Genomic DNA, 20,119 nt, shown 5'->3' with positions numbered 1-20,119 from the left:
ATGTGGGATTGAGGGGTGGACCCAGGCTTATAGCTCCTCTCTATATAGACTTTCACCCTGCCCTCACATTCTCACCCCTGATCCTTTCTGGTTTTACGTGGAGATAATTAGTTCTCTTTTCTTCTCTGATTACCTCTGTGGTCATTTAGGTTGTAGCTTCCTCTACTCTGCTAAGTCCACTATTGCTCTTCTATCTGCTTGTCATGCAACTGACATTTGTTAAAATCTCTTTTGTCTGCTATTGTCTCTTTTATTTCGTTGGCCCTTTGGACTCTATACTTTTTAAAAAATGTATTTAACTGTCAAAGAGATGGGATGCTTGTGTGTGGTTAATTCTCCCTATTTAACCAAGGTATTCTAATATGTTTTTATCGGTTTTTCATTTTAGTTCTCTAATCCACTTGGAATTTTTTGTATATATGAAGTAGGGTGCTAATTTATGGAGAGCCAGTTATCAATATCATTCATAGATGAAATAATTTGAAATGCTATTTTAATCATATTCTTTACTGAATTCACACACACACATACACACATATACATATATATATCTGGATTTGAATCTGAATTCACTACTCAGTTTCCATTGTTTTATTTGGCCAACTCTAGTATGACAATTTAAAAAGAATTTTTTTTTTAGTGAGGAAGATTGGCCCTGAGCTAACATCTGTTGCCAATCTTCCTCTTTTTGCTTGAGGAAGATGGTCCTTAAGCTAACACCCGTGCCAGTCTTCCTCTACTTTGCATATGGGATACTGCCACAGTGTGGCTTGATGAGCGGTGTGTAGGTCTGAGCCCAGGATCCAAACCTGTGAACCTCAGGCTGCCAAAGTGGAGCACAAGAACTTAAGCACTATGCCACCAAGCCCCCCTAGTTTTAATTGCTGTAGTTCTATAGTTTGTTTTGATATTTGGTTGGTTGTGGTGGCCATATAAGTATACCACTCAGATCTCCTTCCAAAGAACCTACTCTGGGGTTTGTTGTTGGCTGACAGCCAGCTGCCACTCCTTTGGATCTACCATTGTGTTTGTGCTGAAGCCACAAATACTTTGAGCTGCTCTCAGCCAGTGACTGAACATAGCAGGAGTGCTAAACTTGTCCTTTCCTGCCCAATGCAAAGCTCCTCTAATGGGCACCTTTGGCTTGGGGAACTTCTTATCAGCCTGGATGAAACTTTCTTCAACCTACACTGTAATCTGAAGCTCTTTTCACCCAGTAATTCTCTTCCTCCCTCCTTTTACAGAGGTCAGACTTACACTATGATCTGCAGGTTCTCCCTGCCAGTTCCTGAGTCTGCATATTTTATCCTTCACAGACATTTCCCCCAATTAATATCTTGTGTATCTAAGCCCTTCTTGGCATCTACTTCTCTGAGGACGAGAACTGACATAGGTGATACAGGGAGTGGTGCAAGAAATCAAGCAGTAAGATGGGGGTTTGGGTAAAGGTTTACTCAGTGCCTGGCACGAGGTGGCTACTTGACTATTGATTTCACCAGTTATGACCTAGGAAGACATCCCAGAAGAGGGGAATGCTGTTGCCTATACGTTCAGGCATTGGACGATAGGGGGGAAAAATGCCTACAAGAATTCAGAGCTGGCCAATTAAGTTGTACTGCCTTGCAGAGGGATAGTGAGAAGTTGAGGGCACTTAATACACAGTTAAAACTAAGTTTGGGAGCCAGGAGGCCTCCTTGGAGCTTCACAAAGAGGCCCTTACTTCCTACAGTGGAAGAACAGACATTGGGATTTGACAGTTTACAGAGCTCTAAAGATATTTGAACGCTCAGCCTAGGGAGGTCTGCTATGCAGTTAGGGCCCTGGTTGGGAAAGCTTGAAGTTTGAAACATGGGATAGGTGCTTCTGAAGATTTGGGCTTTGTAAATACCCTTGAACCCATAAGGCTTGCAGAAGTGGCTCATTTCTCCTAGTAAGAGGTAACACTTCCTGCCTTGCAGAAAGACCTCTTCCACAGTTGCTCCTGTTTATTCTAGCTGAGAGGTTCTGGTAACTAGGGTTAAATCTCAGCATAATCTGCCTGGGGACTGCTGGGCCTGATAATGGAGGAAACAGATTACACGCTGAAGGAATGGAAATAATAAGGTAGCATGTACTAGCAGGAGCCAGAGGAGTACACTTAGGATTGGATTTTGAGGGTGCTTGATCAAGAGGGATGGAGGTTAATACTGGGTAATCAAGATTTCATTGACTTGGGATGCCTTTGGGACAGAAGATTTAACTCTGGCGAGGACCTCAGAGGATGGGGCAAACTCACTGCTGGGGTAGCTCTTAGAAGCCTGGAAAAAGTGAGAGATGTGGAAATGAACTCAGATCATGGCAGCTTTTGACCCCTGGAGAAGATATTTATTTTGGCATACTTGTGTGGTTACTGCTCCCTTATTAGTTCTAACTAATTGTTTTGTAACAATTTGAAGTGTTTTTTAGATGGTCATCTGCAAATATTTTTGTTCCTCTCTACCTCTTTTTAATCTCATCATGTTGATTAGGACCTCAGAAGGTTGATGAGAGTAATAGTGGTGATTTTTGTTTTCTTTCTGACTTTAATGGCAATGTCTCCAGTGTTGCATACATGTTCTTAATTTCTGATAGATGCCAATAGATACCACTTACCAAGTTAAGGATATTTCCTAATATTCTAAAGTCTCTAAGAAATGTACATTGAATATTATAAATTGCCTTTTTGCATCTGGTGATCATCTGGTTTTTCTCTTATAATCTCTTTAATGGATTATATTGTCATTTTACCCATCCTTGCATTCCCACGGATCTACTTGATCCTAATAGCTTTTGTCAGAATTTTATTAAGGCAATTTATTTGTTTTCATAAATGATAATGGTCTGCATATTTTTATGCTTTCTTTTTTTTTGAATATCATCTCTTCTAATTTATGAATCCTTGGCAATTGCATTAAATTATATAGCCACAATATCAAAAACTATAGCCAGCTTTGAAATTTTAGTTTTCATGAAACATTGGATATTCTTTAGTGCTTCCCAACACATGCAGAATAAAATTCAGAGTTCTAAGCCTAATATGCTAAATCCCTCCACCATCTGACCTCTACTTACTATCTTCTTCATCCACTGATTAAACTGTTTCCACTCCATAGGTGGCCTTTCCTTTTATAATCATCCTTTAAAGCCCAGCTCAAGTATCACCTTTCCATGTTGAAATCCAATTCAAATTCCACTTCTTAGAAACTTTCTCTTTTTCTTCCAGTTAGAATTAATCTATTTCCTCCCCATCTTTTTATAACATGACTTTTTTTTAAAACCTTTACTAGGGTGCCTATCAAGCTGCCTTTCATTAGTTAGTAACTCTATATTAGACTATATGTAAGTCCCAGGAGGAAACAAACTATTGTATAGCTTAGTACTGAGCTCATAATAGGTAGTTTTAATTACCTTTAAATTAATTTAGTAAGTTGCAAAGTTATTTTGAAACCTGTTGCAGTGATGTGAGATATGCTTGAGATAGTAAAACTGGGATTGTTTTAAATATTACCTCTATAAAAGTCACTTATGCCCCAATTGCTTTCTAGGATATTCAGGTGAATATCCAGCTGATAGGTTGGTTGGTGACTTCACACTTGTATTTAATAAGTAGGACATCTTTCTCTTCAAAACTCTTTTGCCCCTCCAGGTTTACTATTCATGTCACAGATCCTATTGTCTTCACAATCCTCAAGCCAAAATCCTCAGCCATAACTGCTTCTTTCTCTTCTCTCCACATTCGACCCACACTCCCTTCTATCTGAGTTAATCTAAGTCCATCCATTTTCTTTTTATATTTCCTCTGCAGTGTCTTGGTATAAGGTCAGCCCACTTTTTCTGAACATTGTCTTTTCCCAGGAGTGGGCCCTTGGCAGTTCTCTGACTAGTTGCTTATACCAGGTTTACGCCTCCAGATTTAGCAAATAAATACAGGACACCCAGTTAAATTTGAATTTCAAATAAACAAGGAATAATTTTTTTAGTATAAATATATCCCAAATATTGCATGGGCCATACTTACACTGAACATTTGGTGATCTGAAATTCCAATTTCACTTGGTATTCTCTTATTTTATCTGGCAATCCTAATCAGTTTTGACATCTTTCCTAAGATGAGCCTATCCTTTTCTCCTTCTGGAGAACTCAAACGCGAAGACAGGTAACTTCCTTTGGGACAGCCATCTTTTGCCCCATGCTGTGAACATATGTTTGCATAGAAGAATAAAATTCTTATGTGGAAAGAAGCGCAAATGAGGCCATGAGTTTCCATAGGCAAGTAGGGAGGGAGAACTGCCTTAGTTCCTGATGACTTGTCAGTCCTGGTTCCAGTCTGTGACAGGTAGTGTGATTTGGCTTCTTTGAAATGAAATTCATGGTCCTGTGATAAATTTCCCCCTTCACTTTAGCTTAACTTAGGTTGGTTTCTGTTCCTTGATATCTAGACATATTCTCTCTTTTCCATTTTCACTGCCTACCACCCTAGTCTCAACTCTCATGAGCCTGGAATTTTGTAAATGCCTGTTAAACTTTCACACGATCTTGGGTGTCTACCTTCTCCATGCAAGTAACCAAGCATATTCTTGCCTGATTAAATGCTTGGAAAATATTGCTGGCCATCTCCTCTTATATTCTTTAATAAAATTTGCTTTCTAATTCTAGTGAAGAACAAGCACAAGATTAAGGAATAAAAGATATTGTGAAATTGGTTTAAAAATGAAAAGGTTGCTCTATGTTCTAAACATACAACACCAAGTGAAAATGAAGTTGTTAGTCGCTTTGTCTGGAACTCTCTATCCCAAATAGCTGCATATCTTCCTCCATTTCTTTTAGTTCTCTGCTCAGTGTTACCTACTCAGAGAGGCCATTCTGGATGATTTTATATAAAATAGTACCTTTTCTGTATCACTCTAACCTCTTACCCAGTTCTTTTTCTTTAAAAAAGCTATCACTACCTAACATGTTGTGTACTTATTTACTGTCAGTTTCCATCCACTAGAATGTGAGCATTGGAACTTTTTCTGTTTTGTTTACTGGTGATTTCCCTGCACACATTATAGTATATGGCACATAGTAAATGTTACATAAATGAATGCTGTGCTTGGCTGAACTGAACTAAGAAAGATACTGAAATTCATACTACTATCTTAGATCCAGAAATTTAAGGTATTCTATAAGAGAAGAAAAAATGATTGTATAAAAACTGTAATTTATGGGTAGAGGTGAAATGGCTGGATAGCTATTAATAATTATTCTTAAAAGTCATGTATATAAGCAATATATTATCAGAATCCCGTCAGGTTCCTTATAGATAACATATCTGACTCTTGGGTCACCATGGTAAGGGGTGCTTAAGTTGTTTCTCAGGAACTGGGAGTTGACGTCTTGTCCAGTTCAGGCCAGTTGAGACCATCAACCCATCAACTGTGCCTGTGTGAATGTCCCATAGGAGACCTTTTGATGTTAGGGGGCTGAAAACTCCACCCTCAGTTCATGCTACCACCACCATTTTGTGAACATGTGTCCTATGAAGAGCCATGAAGCTTGACTATGCTTGCACAGATCGTTGATTACCTCACTTTCCTTACCTCCAATCATCTATCCCCACACTTCAGACCACCCTGCCTCTTTATCCCATAAATATCCCTAATCCTCATTTTTGAGAAGGTAATTTGAGACTTGAGATGGAATCTCCTTGCTTGGCAGCCTTGTGAATAAACTGTTTCTCTGCAGCAAAACTTGTCTCAGTGACTGGCATTGGGCAAAATGAGCCTGGTTTGGTAAAAATTTGGCGAGCCAGTCAGGAGCAAAAAGTCCAGACAGACATTTTGCTCATGGTTCATCAGCCTCTTGCTGGTATTGAGAGCCTGTGGACAAGTCCAAGCAGCTGCCAGGACCACTTATCCTAGGGACTGTCCTGGGACTTTCCTTGGCTCAGTGTCACTGACCTCTGGCACATAATTTTATTTTTTTGTAGCAGAGAAACCGTTTCTGGGTTTGGAAGACATCTTTTCAGTGAGTAACTTCAGTACAAATGACTGGACTTTTGTTTTGTCTTCCCTTTGGTTTGACCTTCTTTGTGATGGCCCTGGTTTCTAGGATGCCCTGAGTTTAGGGAAGAATTAGAGAATTTCTGCTCCAGAAATTCTCCTAGTACTATCTGGTTTTGGAGATCTCCTGGTACTATCTGGTGTCTGAGTTCCGGTTCTAGCTGCGGCCTTGAATAACATAAGTATTTTTATGACCAGTCATGTCTAAATTCTGAAACATTGGGAAATGTTAATTCCGTCCCCACCTGCAGCTTTGATGTGCATTCTCCTGAAGTGGGCGACTTTTTGTTATGAGCCCATGAAAAGGAAAAAGATGATATTCTTTTGTCACACCATGTGGCCATAATATTCTTTAGACTCCAGACAGAAATGACCTGAAAATGGATCCCTAAATTATAATACAATCTTGCAATTAGATCTGTTTTGTAAATGGGAAGAGAAATGGTATGAAATATCTTACGTTCAGTCTTTTATGTTATACCAAAATAAGTCTTTGCAAAGATGATGTAAGATTTTTATTCAACAAGAGGGAAAGATAAAGAAACTTGTTTTGCCTGATTCTAATGAAAAGGAGGACGATTTACTGCTAATTCAGTCAAATACTGTGACACTCCTCCTCCATCCCCTACAGTGGGACTGTTGCTCCTCTGCTGCCCCAGTCTGAACTCCAACCTTAGGCTCCAACATCTCTAGTCTCCAAGGGTCGAGAAATAGGAATGGTTTCCTTTTCTCATACCTGGCAGGGTACCCAATTTGGCCATGGAGACATCCAAACCCAGCCGGGGTAATTTCCTTTAAGGCAAGTCCCTATTGGAGGTGTGGATGCCACTATAGGACAGCCAGTGGGTCTGATTTAGGTACACTTGCCCTTCTCAACCTCAGACTTGTTTAACTGGAAAAATAACATGCACACCCATAGGGATGACCCGAAGAGAATGGAAAATCTATTCTCATCAATTTTTGCCACTCGTAACCCCACCTGGGCAGATGTACAAAATCTGTTGAACATCCTTCTGACCTCTGAGGAATGCTGAATGGTATTGGAGGAAGCTAGGGAAGAAGCAAATCGGCTGCACACATAGACTCTTGGTAACCCTGTGAGGGCCAATGCCACTATTGCCATGCCCACAGTTGACCCCAATTGGAATGTGAATGCCGGAGACAGGGCTAAGCTGGAACATTACCGGGATTCCATTCTGGCCAGACTCCAGAAAGGGATTCCACAGCAAAGGAACATTAATAAGGTCCGTGAGGTAAAGCAAAAACCTGGTGAGGACCTTTGGAATTTTACAAAGATTTTTTTGAGGCATATAGACAATACACAGATATAGATCCAGAGGCACCCGAGAATCTAAAAATGGTAAACATGACTTCTATTGGTCAGAGTGCCCTGGACATTCAGAAGTTACAAAAAGTGGAAAGAGCCCTGGGAATGCCTATGTTCCAGTTGGTTGAGATTGCCTTTAAAGTTTTCAATGGCAGGGCCATGCCCAGGAAAGAAAAGAACAATGGAAGATGAAGCAACATGCCACCCTGCTTCTTTGTCCCAAGGACCACCTTGAGCACTACCACAAAGAAGAACCTAACCTAAGGTAGGCCTCCCTGGACCCCAAACCCCAAGCTGCAAGCGACACCCTATGGTGGGACCCCATCAGTGCACCTTCTGTAAACAAGGGACCATTGGAAAAAAGAATGCCCCAGTTGAAATAAGACTCTTCAAGAAGAGGGACAACAGGCAGCACACCAAATGCCTGAGATCACCACTTGTGATTAAGAATGACAAGGCCCAGGGCCTCCTCCCAGTTTCACTTGACAGATTTCCCACACAGAGCCCCGGATAACCAGGATGGTAGGAAATAGACTTTTGGACTTTTATGGGGGCTGCTTACTCAGTTTTGAACGTTTGGTTTTCCAGCCTCTGAAAAGACAATGCTAGTGACAAGAGTCTCAGGAGAAACCTTAAGTAAGTCATTTCTCCAACCCCTGGACTGTCAAATGAGAAAAATGTACTTAAAGCATAGAGCCTTGTACATGCCTGAGTGTCCTGTTCCATTATCGGGATATTTACTGACCAAACTGAATGCCGAAGTGACCTTTGCACCTGGAAGAATGGACATTAGGGTACCACCTGAACAGGCTGTGTCCTCCAGGCAGCATTACTGCAACAAGCTAGGGAGCCTCCAATAGAAATTCTAGAAGTCTTACAAGAGGTAAGCCGGGATGTATGGGTGGATAGGAGGCCAGGACTGGTAAAGACTACAGTACCTGTACAGGTCAGAATTTGTACTGGGTCGGACATTCTAAACTTAAGACAATATCCATTAGAAGAACATGCCAGATGGGGAATTCAGCCTTTATTGACTGCTTTTCTTGAATATGACCTCATTTTACCTTTGTTTGTCCTTGTATAACACCCCAGTTTTGCCAGTGCAGAAACCAGGCACACAAGAGTACCACTTTGTGCAGAACTTGAGGGCGATTAACCAGATTGTGGAAGACATCCACCCAGTGGTGCCCAACACTTATACCCTGCTTACCACCTGTCTGGAGATTTCAATTGGTTCTCAATTCTGGATCTCAAGGATACATTTTTCTGCATACACTTGAGCTCCTACTCTCAGAAGTTACTTGGTTTTGAATGGGAAGATCTTGAGACAAGAGTCAAACGACAGTACTGCTGGACTGTCCTTCCTCAGGGCTTTAAAAACTCCCCTACTGTCTTTGCTGAAATTTTAGCCAGTGATTTGAGGAATTTCCAGCTGAGAGAAGGAGCTCTTCTCCAGTATGTGGATGACATTCTGATTGCTAGTAAGACCAAAGAGGCCCCAGACCAAAACACGATTTTGACTAAATTTCCTAGCCGAATGTGGCTATGAGGTCTCCAAGAAAAAGGTCCAGATTTTATAGCTATTAAATATCTGGGTTTTGAGCTGTCAAAGGGGCAAAGAAGCATACTACTCCCTGACAGGAGAGAGGCACTAACTAGGGTAGCAGTGCCCACTTCTAGGAGACAATTGCGAGGATTCCTGGGCATAGCAAGATTCTGCTCTATCTGGATCCCCAACCGTGGACTGATAGCCAAGCCCCTGTATGAGGCTCCCAAGGGACAAGACAATGAACCCCTCAATTGGACTGGAAAATGCCAAAGCCTTCCAAACCATTAAAGAGAAGCTGCTAACTGCCCCTGCTCTAGGCCTCCGAGACATTAGAAAGCTGTTTGACCTGTTCCTGAGAGGCCTCGGGGTACTCACCCAGAATCTGGGTAACATGAGAAAGTCTGTTGCCTTTGTCTTGAAACAGTTGGATATAGTAGCTAAAGGATGGCTTGTCTACCTGAGAGTGGTAGTAGCCACCTGTGACTTGTTGCAGGAGGCAGAGAAGTTTACGTTGGATCAGCCCACCACTGTGCACACTCCTCACTGTGTGCTTCCTTTTTTGGAACTAAAGGGAGGCTACTTGGAGGCTAGGCAAGTATCAAGCCATGGTACTAGACAATCTTAACGTTGCTCTGAAAGTGGTCTCAACTTTAAATCCAGCCACTCTACTTCCCACTGGTATTGAAGAACCTGTACGTAATTGTATTCAGATAATCGAACAAGTTTTTTCCAGCTGTCCCTATCTGACAGACCTGCCATTGGAAAATCCAGACCTTGAGATGTTATGGATGGGAGCAGCTTCATGGAGCAAGGACAACGCCAAGCTGGATATGTGGTGGTAACCCATCAAAACTCTGGAAGTGGAAGCCCTTCCACTAGGTACCTCTGTCCAAAAAGCAGAGCTTAGAGCTCTGATGAGAGCCCTCCATTTAGGTAAGGACAGGACAGTGACCATTTTTACTGATTCCAAGTATACTTTCTTAGTGGTCCATGCCCATAGGAGCCATCTGGAAAGAAAGAGGATTATTAACTGCAGGGAAAAAGATTAAACATGCCAAAGAAACTTTGGACTTACTAGAGGCTATCCCAGAAGTAAAAGCAGTGGCCATTGTCCACTGTCTAGGACACCAGAAATCTGAGTGTCTCACTGCCAACTGGGCAGTCAACTGGGCAGATAAGGCTGCAAAACTAGCAGCCAGCACAAAAGCACCTAGGTCTCCGATAATGGCTCTCATTCCTGAAGTGGATTTGATGAAATGCCACCCAAAATACCCTTCTGAAGACTTAGATAGGGCCAATGAATGGGGATTTAACTGGGGTCCTGCCCATTCTCAGGACGCCGACTACCACTACACCAAAGAAGGATGGATTTATAATAGGCAAGGAACAATTCTTGTCCTTGAACATCTTATGGAAGATGTAATAAGTCACATACATCAGAGCAGCCTGTATGGTAGGGATGCCATCTTCCAGTGGATTCAGAAACTCATTATAAGACCAAATATGCAAAGGACCATTCCAAAGGTGATTCAGAAATGTATGATATGTGCCAAAAATAACCCAAAGGTGGGACCCCCACCAGTATTAAAAGGAGTCCAATACAGAGGAACCGGAGCTGGGGAAGATTGGCAGACTGATTTCACAATGATGTCAAGAGCCACTGAGAATTTCAGCTATTTTCTGGTATTCATGGACATGTTTACTGCTGGGTAGAAGCCCTTCCCTGCTGGTCTGAAAAGGCCTCTGAAGTGGTTAAAGCCCTATAAAAGAAATAATTCCTAGGTTTGGATTACATTTGTCTATTCAGAGTGACAACGGAAAGGCATTCATAGCAATCATTACACCAGAGATAGCTGGTACCTTGAATATTTGCTAGAAACTACATGGGCCTTTTTGGTGGCCACAGTCTACTGGCCAAACAGAAAAGATGAATCACACCCTTAAAAAGTCTTTAAAATTTACCAAGAGACTAATTTAACTTGGGACAAAGCCTTGCCAGTTACCCTGCTCTGTGTGAGGGTAGCCCCTAAAAGCAAGCTCCAGTTATATGGGAGACGCTTCCTATATTTTAAATATGCCTTGGGGGATCTGGACGGAACTCAGATTAAAGAACTAGACACTGTCAGGTATGTACAGTCTTTGAGAGCTACTCTAACTGCTATTCATGAGTTTGCCTCTAGCAGGTTAATGTATCCCATAGATGTTCTTCTGCATCACTTGTGTCCTGGAGAAATAAGCATCTGGAGGACCAGCTCCACCCCCACTGGACTGGGCCCTATGAAGTGCTGCTGGTAACCCACTGCTTGATAAAGCTGAAAGGAATTAAGCCATGGATCCACCATACTCAAGTTAAGCTGGTCCCAAGAGAACCATCAGACCCACCACGTCCCATCTATTAGAATACCATGGGAAATGGGAACCATGCTGTGGAAGAACATCATAGCCAAGATCATCCTAACCTTGGCTGGTTCCATACTCCAGACACTGATTTCTCCTTACTACCTGCCTCTTATTCTTGTGAACCCTTGACTGACTTAAAGTTCCTTTTCAGGAAATGGAAGAAAATTCAACCAAAGTCTTAGGTAATGAGAGACGTGCCAAAGGTCGATTAGGGTTCTTACATCCTAGCCGCACTTTACTAATTGCTCTCTTTTTCATATTTCTCCATTTCTTACAGACCAGCTGTGCATTCACTGGCACACTATGAGGGTTGAACCATTTTCTTTGCAAGTACCAGATAAGTAACTCCATAGCCTATTGCTAATCTTTTAGAACTACTTCTCTAACAATCATGATTTTATTGAGGTATGGTTTCATCTTTTCCCTGATCAATTATTTCATCCCTCTTTACTGTTGGAAGGATAATTCATTTGTGAGAATCTCCCAGTCTTTGGCAAAAGCAGGAAACCTCACTGAATGTTGGATATGTCATCAAAAAGTTCACTCAGTACATGAACATTAGGACCCTATAGTAATCCCCGTAACAAACTTTACCAGCATACCAAACATTAACTAATTATTCCAGCTCACCAACAAACACAAGTTATAGACTGAGGCTGCTACATCCTCACTCCCCCATATCCTGCATGTACATATCCACAGTGACAGCTTATTTTACGTAGCTAAGAAATCTTTCAAATATCATGAACAAATTCAAATCTTTCCATAATTTCAAAGGAAAGTTTCCCTGAGTGCTCTAAAGAAGCAACAGATTTATGGTTAAATAACATAAAAGTTCAAATGCTTACATCAGGAATCAGGAATCTAAATCTGTACCTCACCTGGTTATATTTTTGTTTGTGGGTTTGATCATCAGTGTTGGGCCTACAGTTGCCTGGCTACTTGGCTCATATAGTGGTACTGTCTTTTGGAGTACCTGGCTACACCTATATCTATGTATAGCTCAGTAGAGACCCAGCATAGGATCAGTTCTTTAAAACTTTTTTCCAGAACTAAGTGGTCTATGCCAGATATTGCTACCAGTTACCTGAGTAATTTTCAAGAAGATGATGCCAGATATTTCTTTGGACAAACTTTATTGCCTTGGTGGGGTGTTGCAGCCCACAAGCACATGATAGAGAATCTCTCTCTCACCTTAGGGATACTCACCAGTGAAACTGCACAGGCAATAGCAGCCCAGCGGAGAGCATTAGCTTTCATCAGGAGGGGTCATCCTGGACAGTCAGATAGCTTCAGACTATATCCTGGCTGAACAAGGAGTTTGCGCAATAGCTAACTCATCATGTTGCATATATATTAACAGCTCATCAGAGGTTGAGACTTACGTAGAGAAAATCAGAGAACAGGCTACCTGGCTACAGGAAGTATCCCCAGAGATGCTGAGTCCAAACTCATTTTCAGGACTGTTCTCTTGCATTCCCCAGGGGATCAGTTCTATTCTGCAAGGACTCTCAAAATTCGGTTGTCTATACTTCTCCTTCTGGTTGGATACTTGATTACAAAATGTGCTTTTAGACGACGTACCAAAACTGTTGAACAAGATACAAAAATTCTAATAATGTAAAATGTCAACCTCAAGCCAGGAACAAGAGAATATTTCCAACTGAGTGCTAAACAGTTCCATTCCTCTAACCCAGATCTATGCCCTAATTCAGTAGGAATTAGCTAGATTGGTCATCACCCCAAATCCCTTAAGAATGAGGAATAATCAAAGAATAGGGGGATTGAAACTGGTGGCCCAATAGCCATTAATGATTATTCTTAAAAGTCATGTAGATAAACAATATATTATCAGAATCCCACCAGGTTTCTTATAGATAACATCTCTCACTCTTGGGTCACCATGGTAATGGGTGCTTAAGTTGTTTTTCAGGAACTGAAAGCTGACTCCTTGTCCAGTTCAGGCTGGTTGAGACCATTGACCCATCAACTGGGCCTGTGCAAATGTCCAGTAGGTGACCCTTTGACATCAGCAGGTCAAAAACTCCACCCTCAAATCACGCTGATGCCACCATTTTGTGAACATGTGTCCTATGAAGAGCCATGAAGCTCGACTACTCTTGCATAGATCATCAGTTACCTCACTTTTCCTTACCTCCAATCATCTATCCCCACACTACAGACCACCCTGCCTCTTTATCCCATAAATATCCCTAATCCCCATTTTTGAGGAGGTGGATTTGAGACTCAGTCTCCCATCTTGGCAAGCCTTGTGAATAAACCCTTTCTCTGCTGGTCTTGGTGACTGGCATACGGTGTAATGGGCAAAACGAGCCTGGTTTGGTAACAGGGTGTCAATAGAAAGAATATGGAGGAAAAAGTCTTTTAAGTACCTATATTGCACTACTTACCAAAGATGGGCACTCAATTTGATTTGAGTCATTATAAATTAGAGTTTTTAGCATATAATAACCCTCAAAGAAAAACTTTATTGGAAAGTAGGGCAAATTACCAAGATTTGAAGGAAGAAAAAAATAAAAGTTCAAAGTATAGGCTCTTGGTTTAATTAGAAATGGGACTTTTTTGGTGGTTTGTGATTAGTGAGCTATACTGTCACTTTGTGGTGCTACCAGTCTCATTTTTCCATATTATTAGCAGTTGGGAGTCCCTTTGAAAAAGAAAATAGAAAACTTAAGAAAAACAAATTATAGTTTTGAAATTCTACCATTAAGGATTATGTCTTAAAGAGAAGGCAAAGTGAGAATAAAAATTTCTGTCATTATAAAATAGAACAATCAAATGTACAAAGCATTTAGTTTAAATTTAATCTTCATTTTCAACTAATCTTTAGTATTTCAGAAAGTATATCAACATTGCCTAACATGCTATTTATACACTATAGATATATAATCAATGTTTATTGGCTTAAATACACACATTTAAAACATCTTTGGCCAGCTCAATTTTTAATATTTTATGAGCTAGTTAGCCCTGAATCATGAATTTACCAATATTTTATCAGATTTATAAAAGGATTGCATACTCTAAATTATGACTTCCATGAGCCATTTACTTTGTGGAATTATAATACAATATATTAAATGATGAGAATGAAGCTATTACTAATTGTATCAACAGCCTCTATGCATGACTGTTTCAAACATTTATTTATTAACTGAAAATCATGATTCTTCCATCCCTTATACCAAGAACATCCATAATTAGCAACATACACACTCAAAAAATGATCTAGTTCTATTTGACGAGTAAATGATTTTTCTATATTTTCTAAATTCGAAAAACATACTACCTCATTCTTGTGAGGATCCCATTTATAATATTTGCTCTACTATGTTTATGATTTTGTGATCAGTTTGAAAGTTGGTATATCATTAAAAACAGATCAATTTAGCTCCCTCAACTCCTTACTATATCTGGTAACCATACTAAAGGAATAGGGATTGACTTTGAATATGGCAAGTTCCAGTTTCTGAAATAGTTGTAGGCAAGTAAAGCTTTTGGGCAAAGATGTAAGCTATAAGAGGACTAAGAATAAACTGTCACTACTATATATAAAGAAGAAAAATAAGATGTGTAGGAAGAGAGCCATTATAGTAGCAAGTGTGATCTATTATTTCTAAGTTTCCCAGATATTTCAGAATTATAGAAACTAAAGGATGATCTTTTCTAAGACATATAAATGGTTTACTTTAATAATATTTGATTTATGATGTAAATAAGAATAAGAGAATATAGGTAACTCTTGAAATAAAAAATGGCACATATAAAATAAACATTTTAATACAAATCATTAGAATATATTTATACTATATATAAATCTACAATTAGAAGATATTACTGAAATTTTCCTCTACAGACTATCACTCTAGAATTCTCTTTAAAAAAAATCACCGAGAAGAATTAGATGATGACTGTGAAATAGATTCTCCCATTATAATACTACTTCTGTCGTTTAGAGTTTTGACAACAGTTGTAGCTGGAGACTGGAGCACTTTACGAGAAAGCCTCATTCTTCCATCAGCCGGATCACGCCCGAAGTATTTCACCTGTGTTAAAGAACCAAATTTAAAGTTAACAGCACTTTGACCGACATCCAGATTAAAAGATATTTAAATTTACATGGTCCAAATAAGGCAATGACTAATATTTTTACTTGTTCACTGAAAGCATAGCTCAGTGCTAAGTGGAGGTATATGCTAATAAATATAATTTGGTTAAGTAGTGCTTATAAAAAAGAGACAGGAGCATTTATAATCTGTCAGACTCGTCTGTGCCGCCTTATCCTCTCCAGGTCCTATACTGGAAGAACAGTCAAAGCCATGGTGAATGATTCTAGACAAGGGCTTCCTAAGCCTAACTGTGCTACAAACTATGCAGGACTACTCTTAGATCACTCAGACTACTGCTCAAAGGACTATCACACTGGAGGTTACTTGACTTGAGCCTAGACAAAGAGTCAGGGGGAAAGGTGGCAGTTTTTAAGTCCCTTTTGATGTAAAAAAACAAGTTTATACAGAGATACTATGTCTTAGTTCTCATCTTTCCCTGGAGGCTATTTTGAATAATGAGACTACTGATTGGGAATAAACTAGAAAGAAGCCTTAGTTACTCAGGCCATGGGTATTAGGTATAACTAGAATGCAGAAAAAAAATCCAGACTAGCATGAGTTCTTTCATCTATTCATAAAGGACTATAAAAAAGGTCAATTTTATTATCAGAATTCTAGAACTAAACAACATGGCTTTCAATAAACTCAAAACCTTTTAGCCTCAAGCAGTGTAGAAGCAATTAAAGTCTCAAATTCCCAAATACAACATTCAAGGCCTTCAACAAAGTTACATTATCAGGGTTCTCACGTCCTGTCTCCAAATCACTGACTGCATAACCAGCCATCACTGACCTCCTCAAGTATTTTTAAAAGCTCTAAAGGGGACTATTGTTCTAACTAAACTGTAAGCTCCTTGAGACAAAGAATTGTGTCTTAAATCCTTAAAGAATCTGTTTAAGCAACCCTAAGGTTAAAAAAGAAGCACAGCATATAAATAATATAAATCACAGATGTTGAGTCGATTCTTTTAGCTTAGTTTTTTTCTCTTTTCGTGAGGAAGACTGACCCTCAGCTAACATCTGTTGCCAATCTTCCTCTTTTTGCTTGAGGAAGATTGTCACTGAGCTAAGATCTGTGCCAGTCTTCCTCTATCTTATGTGGGATGCCTCCACAGCATGGCTTGATGAGTGGTGCTAGGTGTGCATCTGGGATCCGAAACCACGAAACCTGGGCCGCTGAAGCAGAGCACACGAACTTAACCGCTATGCCACTGGTCTGGCCCCCTCATTTAGCTTACTTTTTGAAATAACTGAAACTTCAATTACAGTTTACAACTTTAAGGCTAAAAGGTTGGATACAAGTACCTGAATTTCTTGGCCAACTTCTAATCCTAGGGCAGTGGGATGTTTAATCTGAAAGAGAACATGTTGATCTATTAGTTTTCTTGCATAATTATCTAATATCCATGGCAGTACACATTTTTTTCCCAAGTGGAAAACAGTATTATTGGTTTTTCTGATTATAAAATCTGTTAATTATAAATATTTAAAATAATACAGAAGTATTCAGATAGTAAAAATCATCCCAAACCCCTCTAATTGTAGATAATTACTACTAACACTCTAATGAGCATCCCTACAAATGTCTATTTTGTGTGTGTACTGCATTTGTAAAAACGGACCTTACTGAGCCTGTTGTTTTATAATATGCTGATCTTTCATTCAATAATGTGTTGAGGATGTCTTTTCATATCAATAAATGAAGCATTACAGTTGAATATCCAAATGATATAATTTGTATAACCAATCTCCTAAAGATGGTCATTTAATTTGTTGTAAATTCCAGTGTTGCAAATGTTAATAATTGGCGAGTGTAGGTGAAAGGTATATATGAGTGTTCAGTGTACTATTTTTTCAATTTTTTGTAGGTTTAAAATTTTTGAAAATAAAAAGCTGAGGAAAAATAAATTGCAGTGTTGCAATGATTATGTATTCATCTACTCTAATTATCCTCTCAGAACAAAGTCCTACGTGTGCAACTTCTAGGTTCAAAGGTACTCATACACATTGACCAAACTCTCCAAAAAGTTTGTCCCAATTTACATTCCTATCAACAGTGTATGAGAATGTCCATTTTTTCTCTATACTCTTACCCACATTAGAAATTTTCAACTATCTGAAAGTTGAAAAATGATAACTTGGTTTTATTTTCATTTTAAAAAATTGGTGTAGATATTGAATATCTTGGTTGGCTTTTTAAAAAAATGATTTGTCTATGTTCTTTGCTCATTTTCCTATTGATATTCATCTTTCTTACTGATCTATACAAGCCCTTTGTATAGATAACATGTCATATGTTATAAGCATTTTCTCCCTAAGCTGCTCCTTGTCTTTTCAACCTTATTGTAACTTTGCCATATGATTTTTAAAAATTATGAAATCAAATTTAATCAATTTATTTACATTTTTGGCTTTGATATCATGTTGAAAAAGATTTCCCCAGTCCCAAGATTATTAAAATAGCCATAGTTTTTAGAAGAAAATGTGTGTCCTACCTCAACCCTTCCACCCCCTCATGCCTGGATTTTCTTTTTCTTCTTTTACCACCTTAAAAAATTTTTTTTTTACATTTACCTCCTTGATCCAAATGGGCTTTTGGTATAAAAAGAGTAGAGATCCTGCTGTATGATAACCAGCTGTACCAATATGATTTATTGAATAATCTTTGTTTCTTCACTGATTCAAAATGCAACTTTCAGCATGTATTATATTCCCATGTATGTAACTGGGTTTATTTTTGGTCTCTATTTCTTGTTTCATGGATTGTCTACTTCTGGGCCAGTAATACACTGTTTTATTCTCTATAGCTTTATAATATATTTTAATACATGGTCAAACAGACATTCCTATTAATCCTCTGCTGCCACAGTTTTCCTGAATAGTTGCATATTCTTAGTCTTCCAAATGTATATATTACAACAAAGATTAAATCAATTTAAAAAACATCCTAAGAATTATCTTGTCATGATTGGTTGGTCATGAAAATTGGGAAAACAGGGCTATAGCTAGATATTTTTAGTAACTGCTGTCTGTTAACTCTAGATGCTATTTCTAGTCCATCATGGAAGGAGAAACATAAATATCTGGTAAACAATGTACAACCTTTTGTCAGCAGCATCTCTGTCATTTTTGGTTTTCTCTATTAGGCTAGTAGTAGACAAAGTGTACCGTTCTCATTAACCTAGGTAATTTAACTATGGTTATTTTAAAGTAGTTTTAAAAATAGTCAAATCTGTCTTTTTTTTACCTTTCGTTGATCAAGTTGTGTGTTATGAAGTAGTACTGCAGTCATATTAGGATATAGTTTAACCATTACTCCAGCATCTCTACAAAAAGGAAATAAGCCTAGTTAAAATAATAAGTATCTGTAAATCTACTGATAATCAAAGGGTGATTATGTTTTCATAGGAGAACAAAATAACAACCCAAATAACCTCCAGTACAATATAACTGTAAAAAGTATGATTATCTAAAAGGGATACTTATTTTTTCAATTGAAAATATGCCCTTTATTTAAATGCTTGTCAAACAAAGGACAGAGAAGATAAAAGAAAAATATGCAGTGAAAAGCTTTTAGACTATATATATATATATAACACTTACGTGGTTATTTTTGGTGGGGAAGGTTGGCCCTAAGCTAACATCTGTGCCAATCTTCTTTGTATGTGGGATGCCACCAGAGCATGGCTTGATGAGTGGTGTGTAGGTCTGCGCCTGGGACATGAACCCATGAACCCTGGGCTGCGAAGTGGAGTGTGAAACTCAACCACTACACCACCAGGCCAGCCCCTAGAATATATATTCTTCTTCTGTATTTCTCTTAATAATATTTTCCCAAAAATTCTGGAACGACATTAAATATTTTAAAATAGTGTAAAATTCTCATCAGGCTATTAAGTAGTAGTGATTACGGAAAGAAGTTAGAGAAAACGGGATACTTATCTCATTAACAATTTCTTTTTTTCTCTAGTCTAATAAAATAAGCCATCTCATTTCTTACTTTTCACCTGCGATATTAAACAAATTATCCCACTGCCTTTTATTTTTCATTTCAAATAGCTTTGAACATTCATGCTACATCTCTTAATTTCTTTCTTTTTTTTCTTAAAAAGGGGATTTTCTGGGACTGGCCCCGTGGCCAAGTGGTTGAGTTTGTGCACTCTGCTTCGGCAGCCCAGGGTTTTGCCAGTTCAGATCCTGGATGCAGACATGGCACCGCTTATCAAGCCATGCTCAGGCAGCATCCCACATGCCACAGCTAGAAGGACCCACACTAAAAATACACAACTATGTACTAGAGGGCTTTTGGAGAAAAAGGAAAAATAAAAAAATCTTAAAAAAAAAAAGTATTTTCTGGGGCCAGCCCAGGAAAAAATACAAAAAATAGAGGAAGATTGGCACAGATGTTAGCTCAGGGACAATCTTCTTCACTAAAGAAAAGGGGGGGGGGATTTTTTGATCCTGAAAATCCAATTTTTTTAACTGGGAAAAATATTTTGAGGTTGAAACTGGCATTTAAAAAATGTGCTACTTAGGCATTAAGTAGTACTATTTTTAAAATAAACCAACAAGAAACTACCAAAAAAACAAAGAAAGAAATAGGAAATATTGCTAAATCTATTTTGGGCCTATTTACTGTTTTTGGGGAAAAT

At 38.9% G+C, this 20,119-nt stretch overlaps 1 protein-coding gene and 1 long non-coding RNA gene across 8 annotated transcripts in view; one reads left to right on the top strand and one right to left on the bottom strand.

Moving 5' to 3' along the window:
• The window catches only part of LOC103546256 (uncharacterized), a 389,543-nt gene that overhangs the window by 8,023 nt on the left and 361,401 nt on the right, over positions 1-20,119 (top strand). The window lies entirely within an intron of this gene.
• Positions 14,141-20,119, bottom strand: part of PNPT1 (polyribonucleotide nucleotidyltransferase 1) — a 46,352-nt gene continuing 40,373 nt past the window's right edge. For both annotated transcript variants that reach the window (XM_008512716.2, XM_070572657.1), the window contains exons 26-28: positions 18,715-18,793; positions 16,773-16,820; positions 14,141-15,405 (exon numbers count right to left, since the gene is read on the bottom strand). In XM_008512716.2, coding sequence (XP_008510938.2) covers positions 15,247-15,405; positions 16,773-16,820; positions 18,715-18,793 — 286 coding nt within the window. In that variant the 3' untranslated portion in view covers positions 14,141-15,246. The remainder of the gene's footprint in view (positions 15,406-16,772; positions 16,821-18,714; positions 18,794-20,119) is intronic.

This window comes from Equus przewalskii, chromosome 14 (assembly GCF_037783145.1).
Source record: "Equus przewalskii isolate Varuska chromosome 14, EquPr2, whole genome shotgun sequence".
Lineage (NCBI taxonomy): Eukaryota > Metazoa > Chordata > Mammalia > Perissodactyla > Equidae > Equus > Equus przewalskii.
This window is presented reverse-complemented; position numbering and strand designations above follow the sequence as displayed.